At 40.5% G+C, this 19,929-nt stretch overlaps 1 protein-coding gene across 1 annotated transcript in view; it reads right to left on the reverse strand.

Annotated features, from left to right (window-relative positions):
* LOC132401707 (outer dense fiber protein 2-like) overlaps window positions 1–19,929 on the reverse strand; it is an 82,801-nt gene that overhangs the window by 8,835 nt on the left and 54,037 nt on the right. Inside the window, exons 13-16 of the mRNA XM_059983816.1 lie at window positions 18,339–18,443; window positions 3,919–4,071; window positions 3,404–3,504; window positions 9–171 (exon numbers count right to left, since the gene is read on the reverse strand). Of these exons, the coding sequence (XP_059839799.1) occupies window positions 9–171; window positions 3,404–3,504; window positions 3,919–4,071; window positions 18,339–18,443 (522 nt within the window). The remainder of the gene's footprint in view (window positions 1–8; window positions 172–3,403; window positions 3,505–3,918; window positions 4,072–18,338; window positions 18,444–19,929) is intronic.

Consider the following 19,929-nt stretch of genomic DNA (forward strand, 5'->3'; position numbering starts at 1 on the left):
GTTTATACCTTTTCACTGACATCAAGTAACGCTGCTTCCAACTGCTGGCTCAGAGCTGCAGATTCCCTCGATCGCTCCTCCAGTTGGCAGTTGCTGAATAAAACTGCTTCTTCTTGTTTTGCCATTGTCTCATTCAGCTCTTGGTTTTGTATATCAACCTCCTTCAGCTTCCTTCGATCAATAATGATTGAAATTCTTTAGTGAGCTCAAGCTAGAAAGGTAATCGAAACACAATAGGTTCTGCAGAGGCAATGTATACAAAATGCTAGAGGAACTCAGCAGGTTTGGCAGCACCGCGGGAGAGGAATAACAAGTGAACATTTTGGGCCCAGGCCCTTCACCAGGACTGGAAAGGAAGGAGGAAGAAACCAGAATAAGAAGGTGGGGGGGGGTGGGATGAGATGGAGAACAAACAAGAAGGTGATAGGAGACCAGGTGAGGGGGAAGCTGGTGGATGGGAGAAGGTGGATGAAGTAAGAAGCTGGGAGGTGATTGGTGGAAGAGGTAAAGGGCTGAAGAAGGAGAGATCTGATAGGACAGGACGGTGGACCCATGGAAGAATGGAAAGGAGGAGGGGCATCGGAGGCAGGTGGTTGGCAGATGAAGTGAAGAGCAGGTGTAAGGGGGAAGCCAGAATGGGGAAGGGAAAAAGAATCTAAATGCAATTGGAAAATGTGCACACTCCTATCAATGGTATACTGGTTATTAAAATTGCTAACCAACTAAAATAAAAGTACTTAGTATTTCTTTGGCAGGTTTCCATTTGTATACTGGAATTGATTCCAGCCTACATTGCCATCAAATAGATTTAGTCAATGATGATTTCAATGTGAAATGCAGGCAGTAACTGAAAAAGTCTTGAGTTCAGAGAACTCTTGTATACAGTTTGAGTAAGAAGGTCCAATCCAGGTCAATTGCAAAGAGAATATGATCGGATTATTGGCAATTAATGGCCTATAGAGACCAATTACAAATCCCCCATTAAGGTAATCTTAAACAAGGGACGTTAACCGGATTTTATTTTTTGATGCCTAATGCCAGCATGATTAGATGTGGACATCCTTCATAACTGTACCACTTCAATCAGAGGATCCAAGTCTTAAGAGATAGAAGTAGAATTAGGCCCTTTGGCCTAATAAGTCTATTCCACCATTCCATCATGGCTGAACTATTATCCCTCTCGACCCCATTCTCCTGTCTTTTTCCCCATAACTTTTGACACCCTCACTAATCAAGAACCCACCAACTTTTGGTTTAGTTATACCCAATGACTTGGCTTCCACAGTCATCTGTGGCAATGAATTCCACAGATTCACTATTGGATGAGTATATTAACTGATGCAGCAAACTTAAGAAGATTCCTGTTACTATTTTCCCTGTCTGTATGAGATGACCAGAATCAGAATCATGTTTATTATAGAGTCGTAGAGCAGTACAGCACAGAATCAGGCACTTTGGCCCATCTAATTTATGTCAATTGTTATTCTGCCCATTCCCATCAACCTGCACTCAGACCATAGCCCACCATACCATTCTTATCCATGTACTTATGCAAGGTTCTCTTAAATGTTGCAATCAAACCCACATTCACTACTTCCAATGGCAGCTCACTGCATAGCTGAATTATCAATGACATTTATCATCATATTTGTTATTTCATGGTAGGAGTACAGTGCAAGACCAAAAAAATCACTACAAGTTACAAAACAAAAAAAAAGTGCCCCGCTATGGACTGTCCCAAGCCTGAATGTGAAAGGAAAGGGTTGGGCACAGGTTCTAGCAACCCCATTCCATAAAAACCCAGAGCTTCTCTGCAGGAAGAGTGAGGGAGCTGTACATGGAAAAATCTACAAGGAATCAATGTTTTTTTTGCAGAAACACAAGAGATTCTGAAGATGCTGGAAATCCAGAGCAACACACACAAAATGCCGGAGGAACTCAGCAGGTCAGGCAGCAGCTGTGAAAAGGAATAAGCAGTTAACATTTTGGGCCGAGACCTTTCATTGGGATTGGAAAGGAAGGAAGAAGCCAGAATAAGAAGATGGGGGAGGGGAAGATAGGTGAGACAGGTGAGAGAGAAGATGGAAGGATGAAGAAAGAAGTTGGGAGGGGATAGGTGGAAGAGGTAAATGGCTGAAGAAGATGGAGTCTGTAAGGAAAGTACAATGGACCATGGAAAAAGAAACAGGGGAGAGGAACCAAAAAGAGGTGATGGGCAGTTGTGGAGAAGAGAGACGGTAGCCAGAATGGAGAATGGATCAAGAGAGAAAGAGAAGGGGGGAAGAAATTAATGGCAGCTAGAGAAATCAGTGTTCATGCCATCAAGTTTGATGCACTATTGCTCTGCCTACCAAATAAGCCATTATCTCCCAGAAGTCACCCATTTCAATTTAACTTCCCATTCCCATTCTGACATGTTGGACTACAGCCTCAACTACTGCCATGATTAGGCTAAATTCAGTTTGGAGGAGCAACACCTCATATTCCGTCTGGGTAGGTGGCCAACACCCCTTCTGAGACCCAGGAGGCAAATATGTGTTTACCATTTTCACATCAGAAGCAACCAAGATGTTGACTCGTACAATGCGAATATTGAAGTCACTTACTTTTCTTTTCAGAATTGGCATTTACTGACAAACGTACCCAATCACTTTTATCACTGTTGTTAAATAACGCCCAATCTCTCCTTACCCCCTTCCTCAGCTGGTTCAGACATAGCAGTTTAAGAGCCATGATAATCTCAGCAACCATTTGCTAAACACAAAAGTTGATGGGTTTGAGACAGGAGATGGAGGAGGAAGAAAGAAATGGCAAGAACATTTAGTGGGCTGTTGACTTTAACAAGTGGCTGTAAGTACAAGTTCTGGTCAGAACTATTCAGGTCTTGTTGGTCTGGGACAAAATTCAAGAGGAATCTGTAATTAACATGGGTGGTGGAACGAAAAGATGTCTGCCCCATCAGAGAGATACTATGTTGGAGATCAAGAGGAGACAAATCCACTCTTTAAGACATTTAAATCAGCATAACTGGGCTTCATAAATTATAAAATGGTAAAGAGTCCTGAAGAAGGCTCTTGGTCCAAAATGTCAACTGTTTATTCCCCTCTATAGGCGCTGCCTGACCTGCTAAGTTTCTCCAACATTTTTGTGTATATTGTATTGGATTTCCAGCATCTGCACTATATCTTCTGTTTATAATATAGAATGAAATCCCTGAGCATCAGGAGGGAGCTACCAGGGGGTGACATCTGCTTCACTGCTGAACTACAGAATGTGGTGTGTGTATACAGTCTGGGTAAGCCAAAATTAGAAAAGATTTACTGACAGGTTCTGAAATGACCTGATGAGCTCATGCATTGAAAAAGATGATCTGAAACATGATTTAAAATGGTTGAGAGATTACCAGGAAAGAACATCCAGAGCCTGTAACAACATGTGCTTCTCTTCCCTCAAGGACTCCAGATTTTCCGAAGGGGATTTTTCTCTGTAACTCTGGTCACTGGCCTGCAACATAGGTACAAATGTAGAGTTTCTACAAGAGTGCCGATCTTTCAGAAAGCCGCACAAGGAAATGCTGAAATTACTAGTAAATAAGCAACAACTACAGGTTTGTAAGTAAAACAGAAAGACAGAGCAGTGAGAACAAATGGAAAATACAGTGCTGGAAGAGATAGGAGAACAGAACAACCACTAGAAATCCATCCACAATTTCAGCACTTGTTTCTAGAACTTTGCTACTGACATTGCACGATATACAGTAATATCAATAGGTGTTGTGTCTCAAGGCTCCAGAAAAACTCTTGTACACACAAGACTGAAGCTACAAAAAACTGGGCAGACAAAGCACTCAACTGATAACAACTGTGCTAACATCCATCCACCAATTACTGGTTTTTGCACTAGAAATGGCACCTTCACCTGTAGCTCAGTCAGTGTTTTGGATAAGTCAAGGAACCTTCTCTTGCAACTCAGGAGCTTTTCCTCACACTCGTGGAGCCTTTGTTCAGCTGCCTTCAGCAGGTCGGGAAAGGGTCTCAGCTCCTTCAGACGAGGTTCCGTTTCATCGTACACCTTCACCGTGATTTCAATGGTTAGAGTGGGAAGTGGTGAAGGGAAGATGAGGCAAAAGGTGAATGAAAAATAATAACCCATTAAACAGATCATAACAACTGTTATGGTGAGATCACCACAATGTAATGTATATGAAAGCTATTATAATATTGCTTCCGTGGAAAAGCTTTGCAAAGAAACATCCCAATAAAAGCAAAATATTGGGATGCTGAAGTAAAAAGAGAAAACTTACAGAATTCTCAGCAGCCACAGAGAAGAAACAGTTAACATTCTAGTTAATGTCCTCATGATCACAGAATCAAACAATATACATGCCAACCATCAAGTACCAATCAACAATAATCCCACTTGCTAGCATGTGACACAAGAGCCAAGGCGTTTCAAGAACTCATTTAAATGCTTCTTAAATGTAACCTGTCTCCACCAGCTGTTCAGGCTATATGTTCAGATTTCAACTGGGTGAAACAATCCTTTACTGTAAGCCTATCCCCTTTGGTTAGACCTTGGCAGGAGGAAATGTTTAAGACCATAAAACCCTAAGACTAAGGAGCTGAATTAGACCATTTGGCCCATCAAGTCTGCTCTGCCATTCCATCATGGCTGATTTATTATCCCTCTCAACCCCATTCTCCTGCATCTCACTGTATCCTTCCACACCTAGACCAATCAAAAACCTATCAAACACCATTTAAAATATATCTAATGAGTTGGCCTCCACAACCATCTGTGGCAACAAATTCCACACATTCATCACTCTCTAGCTAAGAAATTCCTCCTCATTTCTGTTCTAAATGGACATCCTTCTATTCTGTGTTTGTGCCCTTTGGTCCAAAAATCCCCCACTAGAGGAAACAACCTCTTTGTATCCACGCTCTCCAGGCCTTTCAATATTTACCAGGTTTCAATGAAATTCTCTCTGTCTTCTAAACTCCTGCAAGTACAGTCCCAGAGCCACTCATACCTTAACCCTTTCATTCCTAGAGTCATTCTCATGAATCTCCTCTGGTCCCTGTGCAATGCCAACTCATCTTTTCTTAGATAAGGAACCCAAAGCTGCTCACAAAACTCCAAGTACAGTCCAATAAGCGCCTTATAAATCCTCAACACCCCACCTTTGCTTCTATATTTTAATCGTCTTGAAATGAATGCTAACATTGCATTTGCCTTCCTCACCACCAGCTCAATCCCCAAATTAACTTTTTGGGAATCCTGTACTTGACTCCCAAATTTTTTTGAATTTTCACCCCATTTAGAAAATACTTTATGCCTTTATTCCTTCTACCAATGTGCATGACCATTCACATCCTTACACTGCATTCCATCTGCCATTTCTTTGCCCATTCTTCTAATCTAAGTCCTTCTGCAGCAGACTCCCTGCTTACATTGAATATAGAACAGTACAACATGAAACAGGCCATTCAGCCCACAATGTTGAGCCAAACCAGCTAAAAAGCAAATCAAAATCACCTAAACACTAATCCCTCCTACCTACATCATGTCCTTATCCCTCATCTTCCTCACATCCAAACCTCTCTTAAAAGCCTCTAATGAATAATCCATCTCGTCCAGGTGAATTATCTACTTTCAGCTTCCCAAACCGCCTTAGTATTATCATCATTGGTAGATAAGGTGGTTAAGAAATAAAATACTTGCCTGCCTTCATTAGTTGGGCCATTTAATACAAGAGCAGGGAGATTAGTGTGCATGGTTTGTGCAATACTTTAAAGCATCAGCTGTATGATCAGGAGTCATCTCCGGCTCTCCATAATAGCAACTACACTCACTTCTGCCTCCTGACACTCTTGAATTTTCAGCATATAACTGGTTGTCTTTCACAGTGAAGATTGGTGAAAAATACTTAAGCTCGTCCACTATTTCTTTGTCCCCCATTATTATCTCTCCAGTGTCATTTTCCAGTGGCCCAATATACAATCTTGCTTCTCTTTTACTCTTCATATATCTGCAAAAAACTTCTTGTATCCTTGTTTATATTATTGGCTAGCTTCCTCATATTTCATCTTTTCTTCTTATTGTTTTTCTCATTATTTACCTCATTGTTCTATATATCCCAATCAGTTACTCCTCTGCATTTTTTCTCTCTCTTTTTGGACTAATGTTTTTTTTAATGTACTTCTTATTGTAATCTATAGCTTATATTGTTATAAAACCATAAGAATTAGGCCGTCTGGCCCATTGAGTCTGCTCCGCCATTCAATCATGGCTGATCCTTATTTTCTATCTCCTTCTCAACCCCAGTTCCTGGCCTTCTCCCCGTAACCTTTGATGCCGTATCCAAACAAGAACCTATCAATCTCTGCCTTAAATACACTCAATGACCTGGCCTCCACAGCTGTATGTGGCAATAAATTGCACAAAATTCACAGCCCTTTGGCTAAAGAAATTTTTCTGCATCTCTGTACTGAAAAGGTGCCCCTCTATCCTGAGGCTGTGCCCTCTTGTCCAACACTCTCCCACCATGGGAAACATTCTTTCCACATATATTCTGTTTAGGCCTTTCAACATTCGAAAGGTTTCAATAAGATTCCCCCCCTCATTTCTCCGAATTTCAGCGAGTACAGATCCAGAGCTATCAAATGTTCCTTGTACGATACCTTTCATTCCTGGAATCATCCTTGTGAACCTCCTCTGGACCCTCTCCAATGCCAGCACATCTTTTCTATGATGAGGGGCCCAAGACTGATCAAAATACTCAACGTGAGGCCTCACCAGTGCCTTATAAAGCCTCAGCATCACATCCTTGGTCTTGTACTGTAGACCTCTTGAAATGAATGCTAACATGCATTTGCCTTCCTCACCACTGACTCAACCTGCCAGTTAACCTTCAGGATGTTCTGCACAAGGACTCCCAAGTCCCTTTGCACCTCAGATTCCTGTTATTTTCTCCCCATTTAGAAAATAGTCTGCACATTTATTTCTACTACCAAAGTGCATGACCATGCATTTTGCAACATTATATTTCATTTGCTATTTTCTTGCCCATTTTCCTAATCTAAGTCCTTCTGTATCCTACCTGTTTCCTCAACACTACCTGCCCCTTCACCAATCTTTGTATTATCTGCAAACTTGGCAACAAAGCCAACTGTTCCATCAACTAAATCATTTATATACAGCATAAAAAGAAGCAGTCCCAACACCAAACCCTGCAGAACACCACTAGTCACTGGCAGCCAACCAGAAAAGGATCCTTTTATTCCCCGCTTGCTGCCTCTTACCAATCAGACAATGCTCTAACCATGTTAATAACTTTTCAGTAATACCATGGGCTCTTACCTTGGTATGCAGCCTCATGTGTGGTACCTTGTCAAAGGCTTTCTTAAAGTCCAAATATACAAAAAGCACTGCATCCCATTTATCTATCATACTTATAATCTCCTCAAAGAATTCCAATAGTTTCATTAGGCAGGATTTTCCCTGAAGGAAACCATGCTGATTTTGTACTATCTTATCCTGTGTCACCAACTATTCCATTACCTCATCCTTAACAATTGACTCCAACATTTTCCCAACCACTGAGGTCAGGCTAATAGTTCTATAATTTCCTTTCTGCTGCCTTCCTCCTTTCTTAAAATGTGGAGTGAGATTTGCAATTTTCCAGTCGACTTGCACCATGCCAGAGTTCAATGATTTTTGAAAGATAATTTCTAATGCCACCACAATCTCTAATGCTTCCTGTTTCAGAACCCTAGGGTGCAGTTGCTCTGACCCAGGTGACTTACGTACCTTTAGGTCTTTCAGCTTTTTCAGCACCTTCTCTCCTCTAACATGAACTGCACCCACTTCACTTCCTTCACACACTACAACACCAAACATACTGCCAGTGTCTTCCACAGTGAAGACTGATGCAAAATACTCATTTAGTTCATCAGCCATCTCCTTGTCCACCGCTATTATTTCTCCTGCCTCATTTTCTAGTGGTCCAATATCCACTCATTTCTCTTTTCTTATTAACATACTTGAAAAAAACTTTTACTATCCACTTTGATATTATTATAGCTTGCTTTCATTTTTTATCTTTTCCCTTCTAATGATTTTTCTTTAGTTGTTTTCTGTAGGTTTTTAAAAACTTCCCAATCCTCTATCTTCTAACTAATTTTTGCTTTGTTGCATGCCTTTTCCTTTGTTTTTACAATAGCTTTGACTTCCCTTGTCAGCCACCGTTGCACTATTTTACCATTTGAGTACTTCTTCAGTTTTGGCATACACATGTCCTTCACCTTCCTTGTCTTTCCCAGAAAGACACACTTTTGCTGGTCTGCTGATATCCTTGCCAGCAGCTCCTTCCAACTTACTTTGGCCAACTCCTCTCTCATAATTTCCCTTGTGTATTACAATGTACTGCTGCCACTTTACATTGACCAATTTTGTCAATGTAAAATTGACAAAATTTTACATTGTCAATGTAAAATTGACAATTAGGTCAGTGGTGTTAAACCTGTTTCTGATTTTGTTGCAAAATAAAACAAAGATTTATCTTGTTTATTTCCTTTGAATCCTCTGTAGCGTAATTAAGTCTTTCCGTTGGTGTGGTGCCAAGAACTACAGATAGAACACCAGCTTTGGCTGAGTTAATGTTGAAGAGATTAAAGACAGATTTAAAGATTAGCTTCATTTGTCACACGTACATCGAAACAAAACAGTGAAATGTGCCATTTTGCATCAAATCAAATCAGTGAGGATTGTGCTGGGCATCCTGTATGTGTCACAGATGTGTCATTCAAGAATTTGGATGGGGTGGAAGGAAGGTGCAAAACAGATTGATAGATTGTTGGTATTACTAAGGAGAAGGTTCTTGGGAAGCTGAAAGGCCTTAAGGTGGAAAAGCCTCCTGGACTGGACAGACTGCTCCACAGGGTTCTGAAAAAGGTAGCTGAAGAGATTGTGAAGGCATTCGTGGCGATCCTTCAAGAATCACTAGAGGACTGGAAACAACACAGAAATAGGCTCTTCAGACCAACTCACCTATGCCATCCAAGCTGCCAAAGTGAGCTTGTCACATTTGCTTGCATTTAGCCCCAATCTGTTCCCCAATTGGAACAGTATTTTGATGCAAATGAAATGACCAACGAGAAGCAAGTGCCAATTTTGCCAAGTGCATTAAGGCTAAAGGCATACAGTTTGCTTCTGGCCCAAAAAACCAGCAGAAATAAATTTTGCTACTATTGTAAATGTGATGCAGGAACACTTGGAACCAAAGCCATTGCTAATTGCAAAATGCTTTAGGTTTCATAAGCAGAATCAAAAAGAAGGGGAGTCTATTTCCACATATGTGGCTGAAATGAAGAGATTGTGTGAGCATTGTCAGTTTGGTAATGGGCTTAATCATACACTAAAAGATTGCTTAGCTTGTGGAATCTTAAAAGAAAACATTCAAAACTGGCTCCTAACTGAAGCATAGCTTACATTCAAACAAGCAGTGAATATCGCTGTGTCAATGGAAACCACAGAGATGCAACTGAGTTGTAGTCAGTAACAAAGGTGAGTGTGAACGGAGTTGCAACGTCTAACAGAAGCCAGCCTTGCTGAACAAACTGTGCTACTATTGTGGCAGGGGCTCACATACTCAAAACAAATACAGATTTACAGGCAAAATTTGCAGAAAATACAAGAAAGTAGGACATATACAAAGAGCATGTTTGGCAGACAAAAATAAACAGACTGCACAGGGAAGAGAAGAAACTAAAAAGTCAAGTTGCAGTTTCAGAAAGCCTAATCTGCATGCTGTTGATGTAACATCTGATAAGATTAAGCATGACACAGAATTGTGCAGCCTTTTGATTTAAGATGTGAAAATTAACAATAAACAAGCAATATGGCTTATGCCAGAAGTGAACAGCAAATTAATTAAAATGGAATTAGACACTGGCTTAGCTGTTTCAGTCATTCCACAAAGTGAGTTTGAATGGCATTTCAAAAATACCATACTGAAGCCTGCAGATATCCAACTAAGAACTTATAACTGGAGAATAGTTAACTCCCATGCGAATGAGATCCGTAACAGTGAAATACAGCAACTAACAGGCTACATTGAGCTTGTATGTGGTAAAAACAGGAGGACCAGCATTGTGGTATGTGATTGGCTGAGACAACTACAACTTGATTGGAGATCCATTCACCATTTGCATGCCACACTCCCTGTAATGAAGCCATATGAAAGCAAATTAAGAAAAATACTGGATAATGCCACAGCAGTGTTGAAGGATGGCATTGTAAAATTCAAACATATCAAAGGTAAAGTAGCTTTAAATGAAAATGCCACACCCAAGTTTTGCAAAGCCCGTTGGGTTCCTTGTACCATCTGTGATAAAGTAGCCAGTGAGCTAGATAGCATGGAGGCTGAAGGAATTCTTTCCAAGGATGAGTAGAGTCCATCTGCAATGCCAGTGGTCCCAGTAGGCAAGAAAAATGGATCTATAGTGATTTTAAGGTGACCATCAACTCAGTACTGAAACTGGATCAATATCCTCTGCCCAGAATAGAGGATATCTTTGCAAACCTTTCTGGAGGAAAACACTTCAGCAAAGTGGACTTAGCTGAAGCCTACCTTCGATGGAGATAGAAGAAGAGTTCAAAGTGTTTCTCACCATAAACTCTCACTAAGGGATTTAGCGCTATAAAAGGCTTATTTTTGGAGTATCATCTGCACTTGCACACCGGCAGAAAATTATGGGCCAGGTGCTGCTAGACAGTGGTGGCACTCAATGTTACCTAAATATCATCATTGTTACCAGTAAGAACAACAAGGAACATCTCCAAAACTTCAAAACAACGTTAAAAAGATTAGAAGGTTATGGGCTCAGAGCACAACGTGAAAAGTGTGAATTCCTTAAACCAAGCATCACTTACTGTGGTCACATGATTGACACACAAGGATTACACAGGTATGCTGAGAAAATTCAGATCATGGTGATGCCCCAAGGCCAAAGGACGTGTCACAGTTGCAGTCTTTTTTATGATTTGTCAACTATTATAGCAGCTTCTTGCCAGACCTAGCTAATGTGCTCCATCCATTGAACTCATTACTTCAATTGGAAAGAAATGGCAAAGGACAAAACAGTGTGAGATGGCTTTCAAAAGGTAAAAGAAATGGTGATATTGTACTCTCACATTATGATCCACATTGTCTATTGATGCTTGCCTGCGATCTCTCGCCTATGGTATAAGTGCAGTCATGTCACAGGTTATGTGTAATGACAGTGACTGCCCAATAGTCTTTGCATCACGTTCCCCTACTGCTGCAGAGAAAACTTGTGCACAGATTTTCAGAGAGGACTTGCGTCTGGTCTTGGGTGTAAAACGTTTCAACCAATATTTGTACGGGAGAGAGTTTACCCTCATTACTGAGGTATCTGATTTAGTTGAAAAGGAATGCAGTTCTTTTGGGTCAGATGGACTTGGTTCAGTGAAGAAAGGGTTAACCTTGATACCAGTGGAAAGTGAGAATTCTCAGTTGTTTGTGTTAGAAGGTGTGTTAAAAGTTAGTGAGGAGATGAAAGGTGGTGATGTGAATATTATTGAAAGAGAAGGGAAAGGTGTTGTTCCTAAATTGAATAAAGAAAAATTAAAGTCTGAATTGGTTTTAGAAGCAGTAACCATGCCGAAGGAACAATGGCTTGTTAACAAGATGCCTGTGAATCAATTACAGTTTGTTTGGAAATTTAAAGGTAAACAACTCGCTGATGTTATTCAAGGATGTGATTTGGAGGGACAGAACCAAAAATGTTGTTTTGACAGAGAGGGATCACTTGCAATTGTTAAACTGAAAACTAATAGAATGAAGGGTCCTGTAGATAAAATTAATGACTTGCTCAAAAATAAAGTATTGTGTGGAAGTTCAGAAAATGGGCTAAGTTTGGAAAACATTGGTGATAAGATAACTCCTATGAAAGGAGTATGTGAAAGCCTATTCCACACTGGGAGCAAGCTAACCATGTGAAACTTAAGTGGAAAAGAGGAAGAGGTTGACAAAATGCCACTTTGTATAATGGGATCTGGTTTTGAGAGAATTCGACAAAGCTTGTAAATAATGAAGATAACACCATGGAAGATTGACTGTTAAGTTTAAAAGTAAAATAGAGATTAGTATTTGCATAAACTTCTGTAATGTACCACAGTATAATCACACCTGTATTATTTCACATTTTGTAATATACAATTAAGCTAAGATCACAACCCTTTAGTTTTTTTTTGCTGATGAAAAGGAAAAAAATAGACGGTTATTAAATTGGAGTCTGATGCTACAGGAAATTATTAAGATACACCATATTAAAGGAAGTGACAATGTAATCGCTGACTGCTAATCTAGATGCTAAGTTGAATGTATATCTGTATTGCTTTGTAGTTAAAAACACTTCTGTATTTTGTTAGATTCTGTAATCCTGTAAAATGCAGGATGGGGGTGTTACAAAGGATGAACAACTCTGATGGGCAGAAGGGTACAGAGTTGCCCATATCTTCCCCCCCCCCCTTTGCTTCAGATAAGGGAGAGATAACACTGGGAGAAAGAGACTTGTTGTTCCACCATATTATGACTCCTGAAAGACTTCTGGCTCCGGAGAGGGCTGTTTACTTGGTACCATTCTGTTCATTAAAATTCCTCAGTGGAGAGCCGGAGTGGGCTGGTTTGATGGACTAAGCCATTCAAAACTGATTGACACCTGAGACCCCGTGAGTAGGGATAAAAGTGAGGTCTGGGGAGACACCCCTCAGACACACCAGGAGACACACTAGTGAGCACTGCTTAAGTGTTGGAACCCACGAGAAGGTGTGGGCCATCGGAGACTGAACGAAGGATTGGTCAATTTTAACTCACAGTGTTTGTAGCGAGGCCGGTGGGGGCTTGTGTGTGTGTCCACCCTTGCCTGGGTGACGAGTCCACCATAGAAGAACGGTCTAGCTAAAGGCGAGAGGGGTCATACCTGAATGGCCACAACAACACATCGACGGATCAAGAACGTAAAGGAAGGTTTGACTGACTGTAGCTGTCACTGTTCGCTCTCTCTCTCTCTCTCTCCCTCCAATGGTTACAACAAAAGAACCAACAACTACCTCAGCCTACATGAACTGAACTTTATACTTTCCCATGATAATTCATTATCCCCTAGACAATGACAGAGCTTGTTTATTATTGATTATTATTACACCCACACTTTTAGGTTTAGTATTGTTAACATGTATTATCTATATATTTGTATTGTTGATATTGATTTGTATATTTTACTAATAAACACTGCTTTGAAAATTGTACCAGACTCCAATGGATACTTCTATCTTTGCTGGTAAGACACCCAGTTATGGGGTAGGTAACAAGAGCCACTTATGACCTCCTACCAACACCCCAGAACCTGAACCAGTGGTGGGGAGAAGACCCCACTTGCTCTCTTTGTCAAGCACCTGGATCACTAAGGCACATTTTAACAGGATGCACCACAAGCCTCAGCCAGGGGTGGTATACTTGGCAGCACAACCAAGTTCTCAGACAGCTGGCATCAATCTTGGAACAGAGGCAAACCACCATAAACACTCTCCCACAAACATCGGCAGGAAATGTCCACATTACACGATTTGTACCAGCAGGCCAATCTCCAGAACACCAAGTACCATCAAAGGACATAAGCATTCTGCATGTTGCTCGGGATTGGAAAATGGACGTGGACTTGGAGAAAAAGCTTGTGTTTCCCCCAGACATTGCGGCTACAACACTCCGGCCAGACATAGTCCTGTGGTCCACAACAGCCAAGCTGGCATATGTTGTGGAATTGACAGTACCATGGGAAGATGGTGTTGAAGAAGCTTATGAGAGGAAAAAGACCAAGTACTCTGAACTAGCAACTGAAGCTGCTCAGAACGCAGATCAAGATTTTCCCTGTAGAAGTGGGATGCAGGGGATTCGTTGCTACATCTAAAAACAGTCTATTGAAGAAGGTGGGGGTGAGGGGTGTCTCACTCCAACAAACAATCAAGTCCTTGTCAAATGCAGCAGAGGAAAGCAGCAATTGGATTTGGATTAAAAGGAAAGACAACAACTGGGCTGCAAGATGAAGACAGGAGGGTACCGAACTGAGGGGGGTGTTTCTGGGATGCCAGGTAGCACCGTTGAGCCCTCTGGAGACATTGTGGGCTTATCAATGAAACATCAAAGAAGGAGGGTGCCCACCTGATGACCCTGATGATGTAGCTACCCTCCTCATCACCACTCCAAGCCACTGCGAACATCGAGAGTGCTGACTTTATCATTGGGATTGAAACATCAAGTCCTAGAAGCTCTACTACAGCAATGCACGCAAAATGGAGGAACTCAGCAAGTCAGACAACATCTATGGCAGGGAATAAACACTGGGTATTTTGGGCAGAGACCATTCATCTGGATTGGAAGGAAGGGGGACTAACCCAGAATAAGGTGGTGGGGGAGGGGGATAGTGGATGGGTGGAGGAGGGGAGATGAAGAAAGAAGCTGGGAGGAGATAGATTGAAGATGTAAAGGGGTGACGGAGAAGGAATCTGATAGAAGAGGACACTCCTATCAAGAGGAAAGGGAAGGAGGAGGGGCATCAGAGGGAGGTGATAGGCAGGTGAGGAGAATGGATGAAAGCAGAACCAGAATGGGGAATGGAAAAAGAGAGAAGGAATGGGGGAGAAGCTACTGAAAGTTGGAGAAATCGATATTCTACATCACTTTTCTTTGGTACTATCTCAATATAAATACTAATGTACGAAATGATCTGTCTGGTAGGTTTGGAAACAAAAAAAACTTTTCACTGCATTTGGTATAAGTATGTAGTAAGTAGAGTAAGGTGAAAATAAATCCAAAGAGTTTCTACAGTTATATTAATAGCAAAAGGATAGTGAGGGATAAAATTGGTCCCTTAGAGAATCAGAGTGGACTGCTATGTGTGCAACCAAAAGAGATGGGGGAGATTTTAAACAATTTATTTTCTTTGGTATTCACTAAGAAGGATATTGAATTGTGTAAGGTAAGTGAAACAAGTAGGGTAGTTATGGAAACTATGATGATTAAAGAAAAGGCAGTACTGGCGCTTTTAAAGAATATATAAAAGGATAAGTCTCCGGGTCCTGACAGGATATTCTCTAGGACCTTGTGGGAAGTTAGTGTAGAAATAGCAGGGGCTCTGACAGAAATATTTCAAATGTCATTAGAAACAGGGATGGTGCCAGAGGATTGGCTCATGTGATTCCATTGTTTAAGAAGGGTTCTAAGAGCAAACCTAGCAATTATTGGCCAGTAAGTTTGACGTCAATGGTGGGTAAATTAATGGAAAGTATTCTTAGAGATGGTATATATAATTATCTGGATAAACAGGGTCTGATTAGGAACAGTCAGCATGGATTTGTGCGTGGAAGGTCATGTTTGACAAATCTTATTGAATTTTTTGAAGAGGTTACTAGGAAAGTTGACGAGGGTAAAGCAGTGGATGTTGTCCATATGGATTTCAGTAAGGCCTTTGACAAGTTTCCGCACGGAAGGTTAGTTAGGAAGGTTCAATTGTTAGGTATTAATATTGAAGTAGTAAAATGGATTCAACAGTGGTTGGATGGGAGATGCCAGAGAGTAGTGATGGATAACTGTTTGTCAGGTTGGAGGCTGGTGACTAGTGGTGTGCCTCAGGGATCTGTACTGGGTCCAATGTTGTTTGTCATATACATTAATGATCTGGATGATGGGGTGGTAAATTGGATCAGTAAGTATGAAGACAATACTAAGATAGATGGCATTGTGGATAATGAAGTAGGTTTTCAAAGCTTGCAGAGAGATTTAGGCCAGTTAGAAGAGTGGGCTGAAAGATGGCAGATGGAGTTTAATGCTGTTAAGTGTGAGGTGCTACATTTTGGTAGGAATAATCAAAATAGGACATACATGGTAAATGGTAGGGTATTGAGGAATGTGGTAGTACAACGTGATCTAAGAATAATGGTGCATAGTTCCCTGAAGGTGGAATCTCATGTGGATAAGGTGGTGAAGAAAGCTTTTGGTATGCTGACCTTTATAAATCAGAGCATTGAGTATAAGAGTTGGGATGTAATGTTAAAATTGTACAAGGCATTGGTGAGGTCAAATTTGGAGTATTGTGTACAGTTCTGGCCACCGAATTATAGGAAAGATGTCAACAAAATAGAGAGAGTACAGAGGATATTTACTAGAATGTTACCTGGGTTTCAGCACCTAAGTTACAGAGAAAGGTTGAACAAGTTAGGTCTTTATTCTTTGGAGCGTAGAAGGTTGAGGGGGATTTTGGTAGAGGTATTTAAAATTATGAGGGGGATAGATAGAGTTGATGTGGATGGGCTTTTTCCATTGAGAGTGGGGGAGATACAAACAAGAGGACATGAGTTGAGAGCTAAGGGGCAAAAGTTCAGGGGTAACATGAGGGTGATTTCCTTTACTCAGAGAGTGGTAGCTGTGTGGAACGAGCTTCCAGTAGAAGTGGTAGAGGCAGGTTCGATATTGTCATTTAAAAAAAAATTGGATAGGTATATGGACAGGAAAGGAATGGAGGGTTATGGGCTGAGTGCGGGTCTGTGGGACTAGGTGAGAGTAGGCGTTCCGCATGGACTAGAAGGGCCGAGATGGCCTGTTTCTGTGCTGTAATTGTTATATGGTTATATACAGTTATATATGGTAATAAAATAATTACCAATTATCCAGCTGAATTCATTTAAATGTCTTGAACGTATCTGCAAATTTCTGATGGAAGCAGCTGGACAAACAACTGATTCAAAATGAACTCTCCAGAGATACTAAGTACATCTAGCTGTTTCCTGTTTACTAATGTTAAAAGCTATTTTCTGCTGACCTAGACTACGTGGGTTAAGAGAGAGATAGCCAGGGTTTATGAGGAGCAATCAAGACACGCATTAGGAATACAGTGAATCATTGACATGCGCTGCCACATCAGTAAAGTTACAACACTGGCAATTAATTGTCACCTTTAGACAGAGTTTATTTCCAACATAGTCAATTGACAATATCAGGATTAATCAGATATAAATGCAGTCATAAATAGTTCTTAGTAATGGAATTTTAGCTCAGAATTTATAATTTAAATAGATACTGGCCTAAACAGAATTTACTCAGCTTTCCTGTTGGTAGGAAAAGATAAACATGAAATGAAGAACTCCTTCCTTTTTCAATACACTCTGTACTGTGCTGTATCACGTCTGTAATTTTTGTGATTCCTTTCATTGCCCTAAGAAATCATACATCGAATTAGAAATTAATCTTTTTCAAAATTACAAAAGAATAACTGGCAATTTTCAGAGAATTTGTTTTTATAAACAACAACCATTAATTAACTTTCTGACTTTGCTACATCTTATGGTTTTAAATCATGAGGAAAACAAATACTTCTTTCAGCACATATCAACTACAAAAAAGAAATTACTCATGGGAGCTGTGTGAGTGCCATTTTATCTCTTATACTGTTGAAATTCACAAACAAAAGCTTTGTTATTTATATAGCCTCTTTCATACTGCTATATACTGGTAGTCTTCCAGTTTCCTCTTTGCCCCAATGCAAGGGTCTCATCCTAAAGCACTGAATTACATTTTTGCCTCCAATCCAGGCTATTGTTTGTTATTATTTATGGAGATATTCATTCTATCATCACGCCTCTGCCAGCTTTTTAAAGTATAGAAGTTAGCATAATTGCCTTACGCTTCATTGATCATTGGCGTTAGTACCCTTGATCACATGGGATTCCAGTTTCCTCCCATATTCTAAAAGCTATACGGTTACAATTAGTGAGTTGTGGGCATGCTAAGGTGAAGCCGGAAGCACCGTGACCCTTGTGGGCTGACTCTAACACAATCCTCAGACTGCATTGGTTGTCAATGCAAAACAACACATTTCGCTGTGTTTCAATATACATGTAGCAAAGACAGCTCATCTTTAAAGCTGATGTTTTATCTTTGAACCACATGAGTCAGACCTACTGCTTGGTTTCCTCAGCCCTTTTCATGGCGATTCACTTGCTCTCTGTTGAGAGCACTTGCTGTTAAATCAGACAGTGTATTCTGAAAGTTGCTACATTTTTTTAAAATAAAGAAAAGTTAAAGTAAAATTATTACAGAAATTTACACAATGCCCAGGAATGAAGTCACTCATAAAAACCCAAGAAATTTTGTGTCTCTTCAGGGCTATCAGATTAAAAAGGAAGACCTGCCAATTTCTCTTTGATTTGATATTAAGGAAAATGACAACATTATATTCAAAATGCACTTGAGGACTTACCTTCCATTTTTCTGTATCTCCCTTCTTTTTCACCTGTCTCTTTTCCACTGCAGCTTTTTCAAGACCTCCCTTCAGTTCATCTGCTGATATCTGTAAAAACTGGATCTATTGTTAGGAGTGAATAACAGTCTCTTCAACACCTTGAAATGAGAAATGCAACTTTCAAATCATAAGATAAAAAAGATGAGGAGACAGAGTGGACAGCCAGTGCCTTTCCTCCAAGGACGCATTGGCTAATACCAGAGGTATTTTAAGGTGAGTGGAGGAAAGTTTAGGGGAGTTCTCAAAGAATGATTTTATTTAAAAGAGTGTTAGCCACCTGGAAGGCACAGCTGCTGATGGTGGTAGAGGCTGACACATTAGGGACATTTAAAAGACTCTTAAATAGACACATGGATGAAAGAAAAATGAGAGGGCTATGCAGGAGGGAAGGGTTGGATTAATCTTGGAATAGGCTTAAAGATCAAGACAGCATCATGGGCAGAAGCCCGTATTGTGCTGTATTGTCCTGTGGTAAAGCATTTAATACTATATATATTAACAGTACAGGGCCAACTAATTAAATAATAATTAAATAGTAATTAAATAACCAACTAACTAATCTCTTCTGCCCGTTCAATGTCCATATCCCTCCATTCTTTCTATATCCATGTGCCTGTCCTCAAGGTTCAAAGTACAAAGTTTCAAGGTAAATTTTATTGTCAAGGTACACATACGTCACCATGTATGACAGAGATTCATTTTCCTGCAGGCATACTCTGCAAATCTATAGAATAGTAACTACAACAGTATCAATGAAGATCAATTAGAGTGCAAAAAACAACAAACTGTACAAATGCAAGGGTAAATAAATAGCAATAAATACTGAGAACATGAAATAACAAGATACAAATCCTTAAAGTGAGATCATTGGTTGTGGCGACATCTCAATGGATGGGCAAGTGAGTGTAGTTCTCCCCTTTTGTTCAAGAACTGATGGTTGAGGGGTAATAACTGTTTTTGAACATGGTGGTATGAGTCCTGAGGCTCTTTTAACTTCTACCTTCTTGAACACATCCATCATATAAGACCATAAGATATAGGGGCAGAAGTAGGCCATTCAGCCCATCGAGTCTGCTCCACTGTTCAATCATGGGCTGATCCAGTTCTTCCAGTCATAAGAACATAAGAAATAGGAGCAGGAGTAGGCCATCCGGCCCATGGAACCTGCCCCGCCATTCAATAAGATCACGGCTGATCTGTCCGTAAACTCAGCTCCATCTACCTGCCTTTTCCCCATATCCCTTAATTCCCTTACTATGTAAAAACCTATCTAACTGTTTCTTAAATATATTTAGTGAGGTAGCCTCAACTGCTTCCTGGGCAGAGAATTCCACAGATTCACCACTCTCTGGGAAAAACAGTTTCTCCTCATTTCCATTTTAAATCTTCTCCCCTGAATCTTGAGGCAATGTCCCCTAGTTCTAGTCTCACCTACTAATGGAAACAACTTTCTTACTTCTCCAGATGCGGCCTCACCAGTACCCTGTATAGTTGCAGCATGACCTCCCTGCTTTTGAATTCAATCCCTTGAGCAATGAAGGCCAACATT

This window comes from Hypanus sabinus, chromosome 11 (assembly GCF_030144855.1).
Source record: "Hypanus sabinus isolate sHypSab1 chromosome 11, sHypSab1.hap1, whole genome shotgun sequence".
NCBI lineage: Eukaryota > Metazoa > Chordata > Chondrichthyes > Myliobatiformes > Dasyatidae > Hypanus > Hypanus sabinus.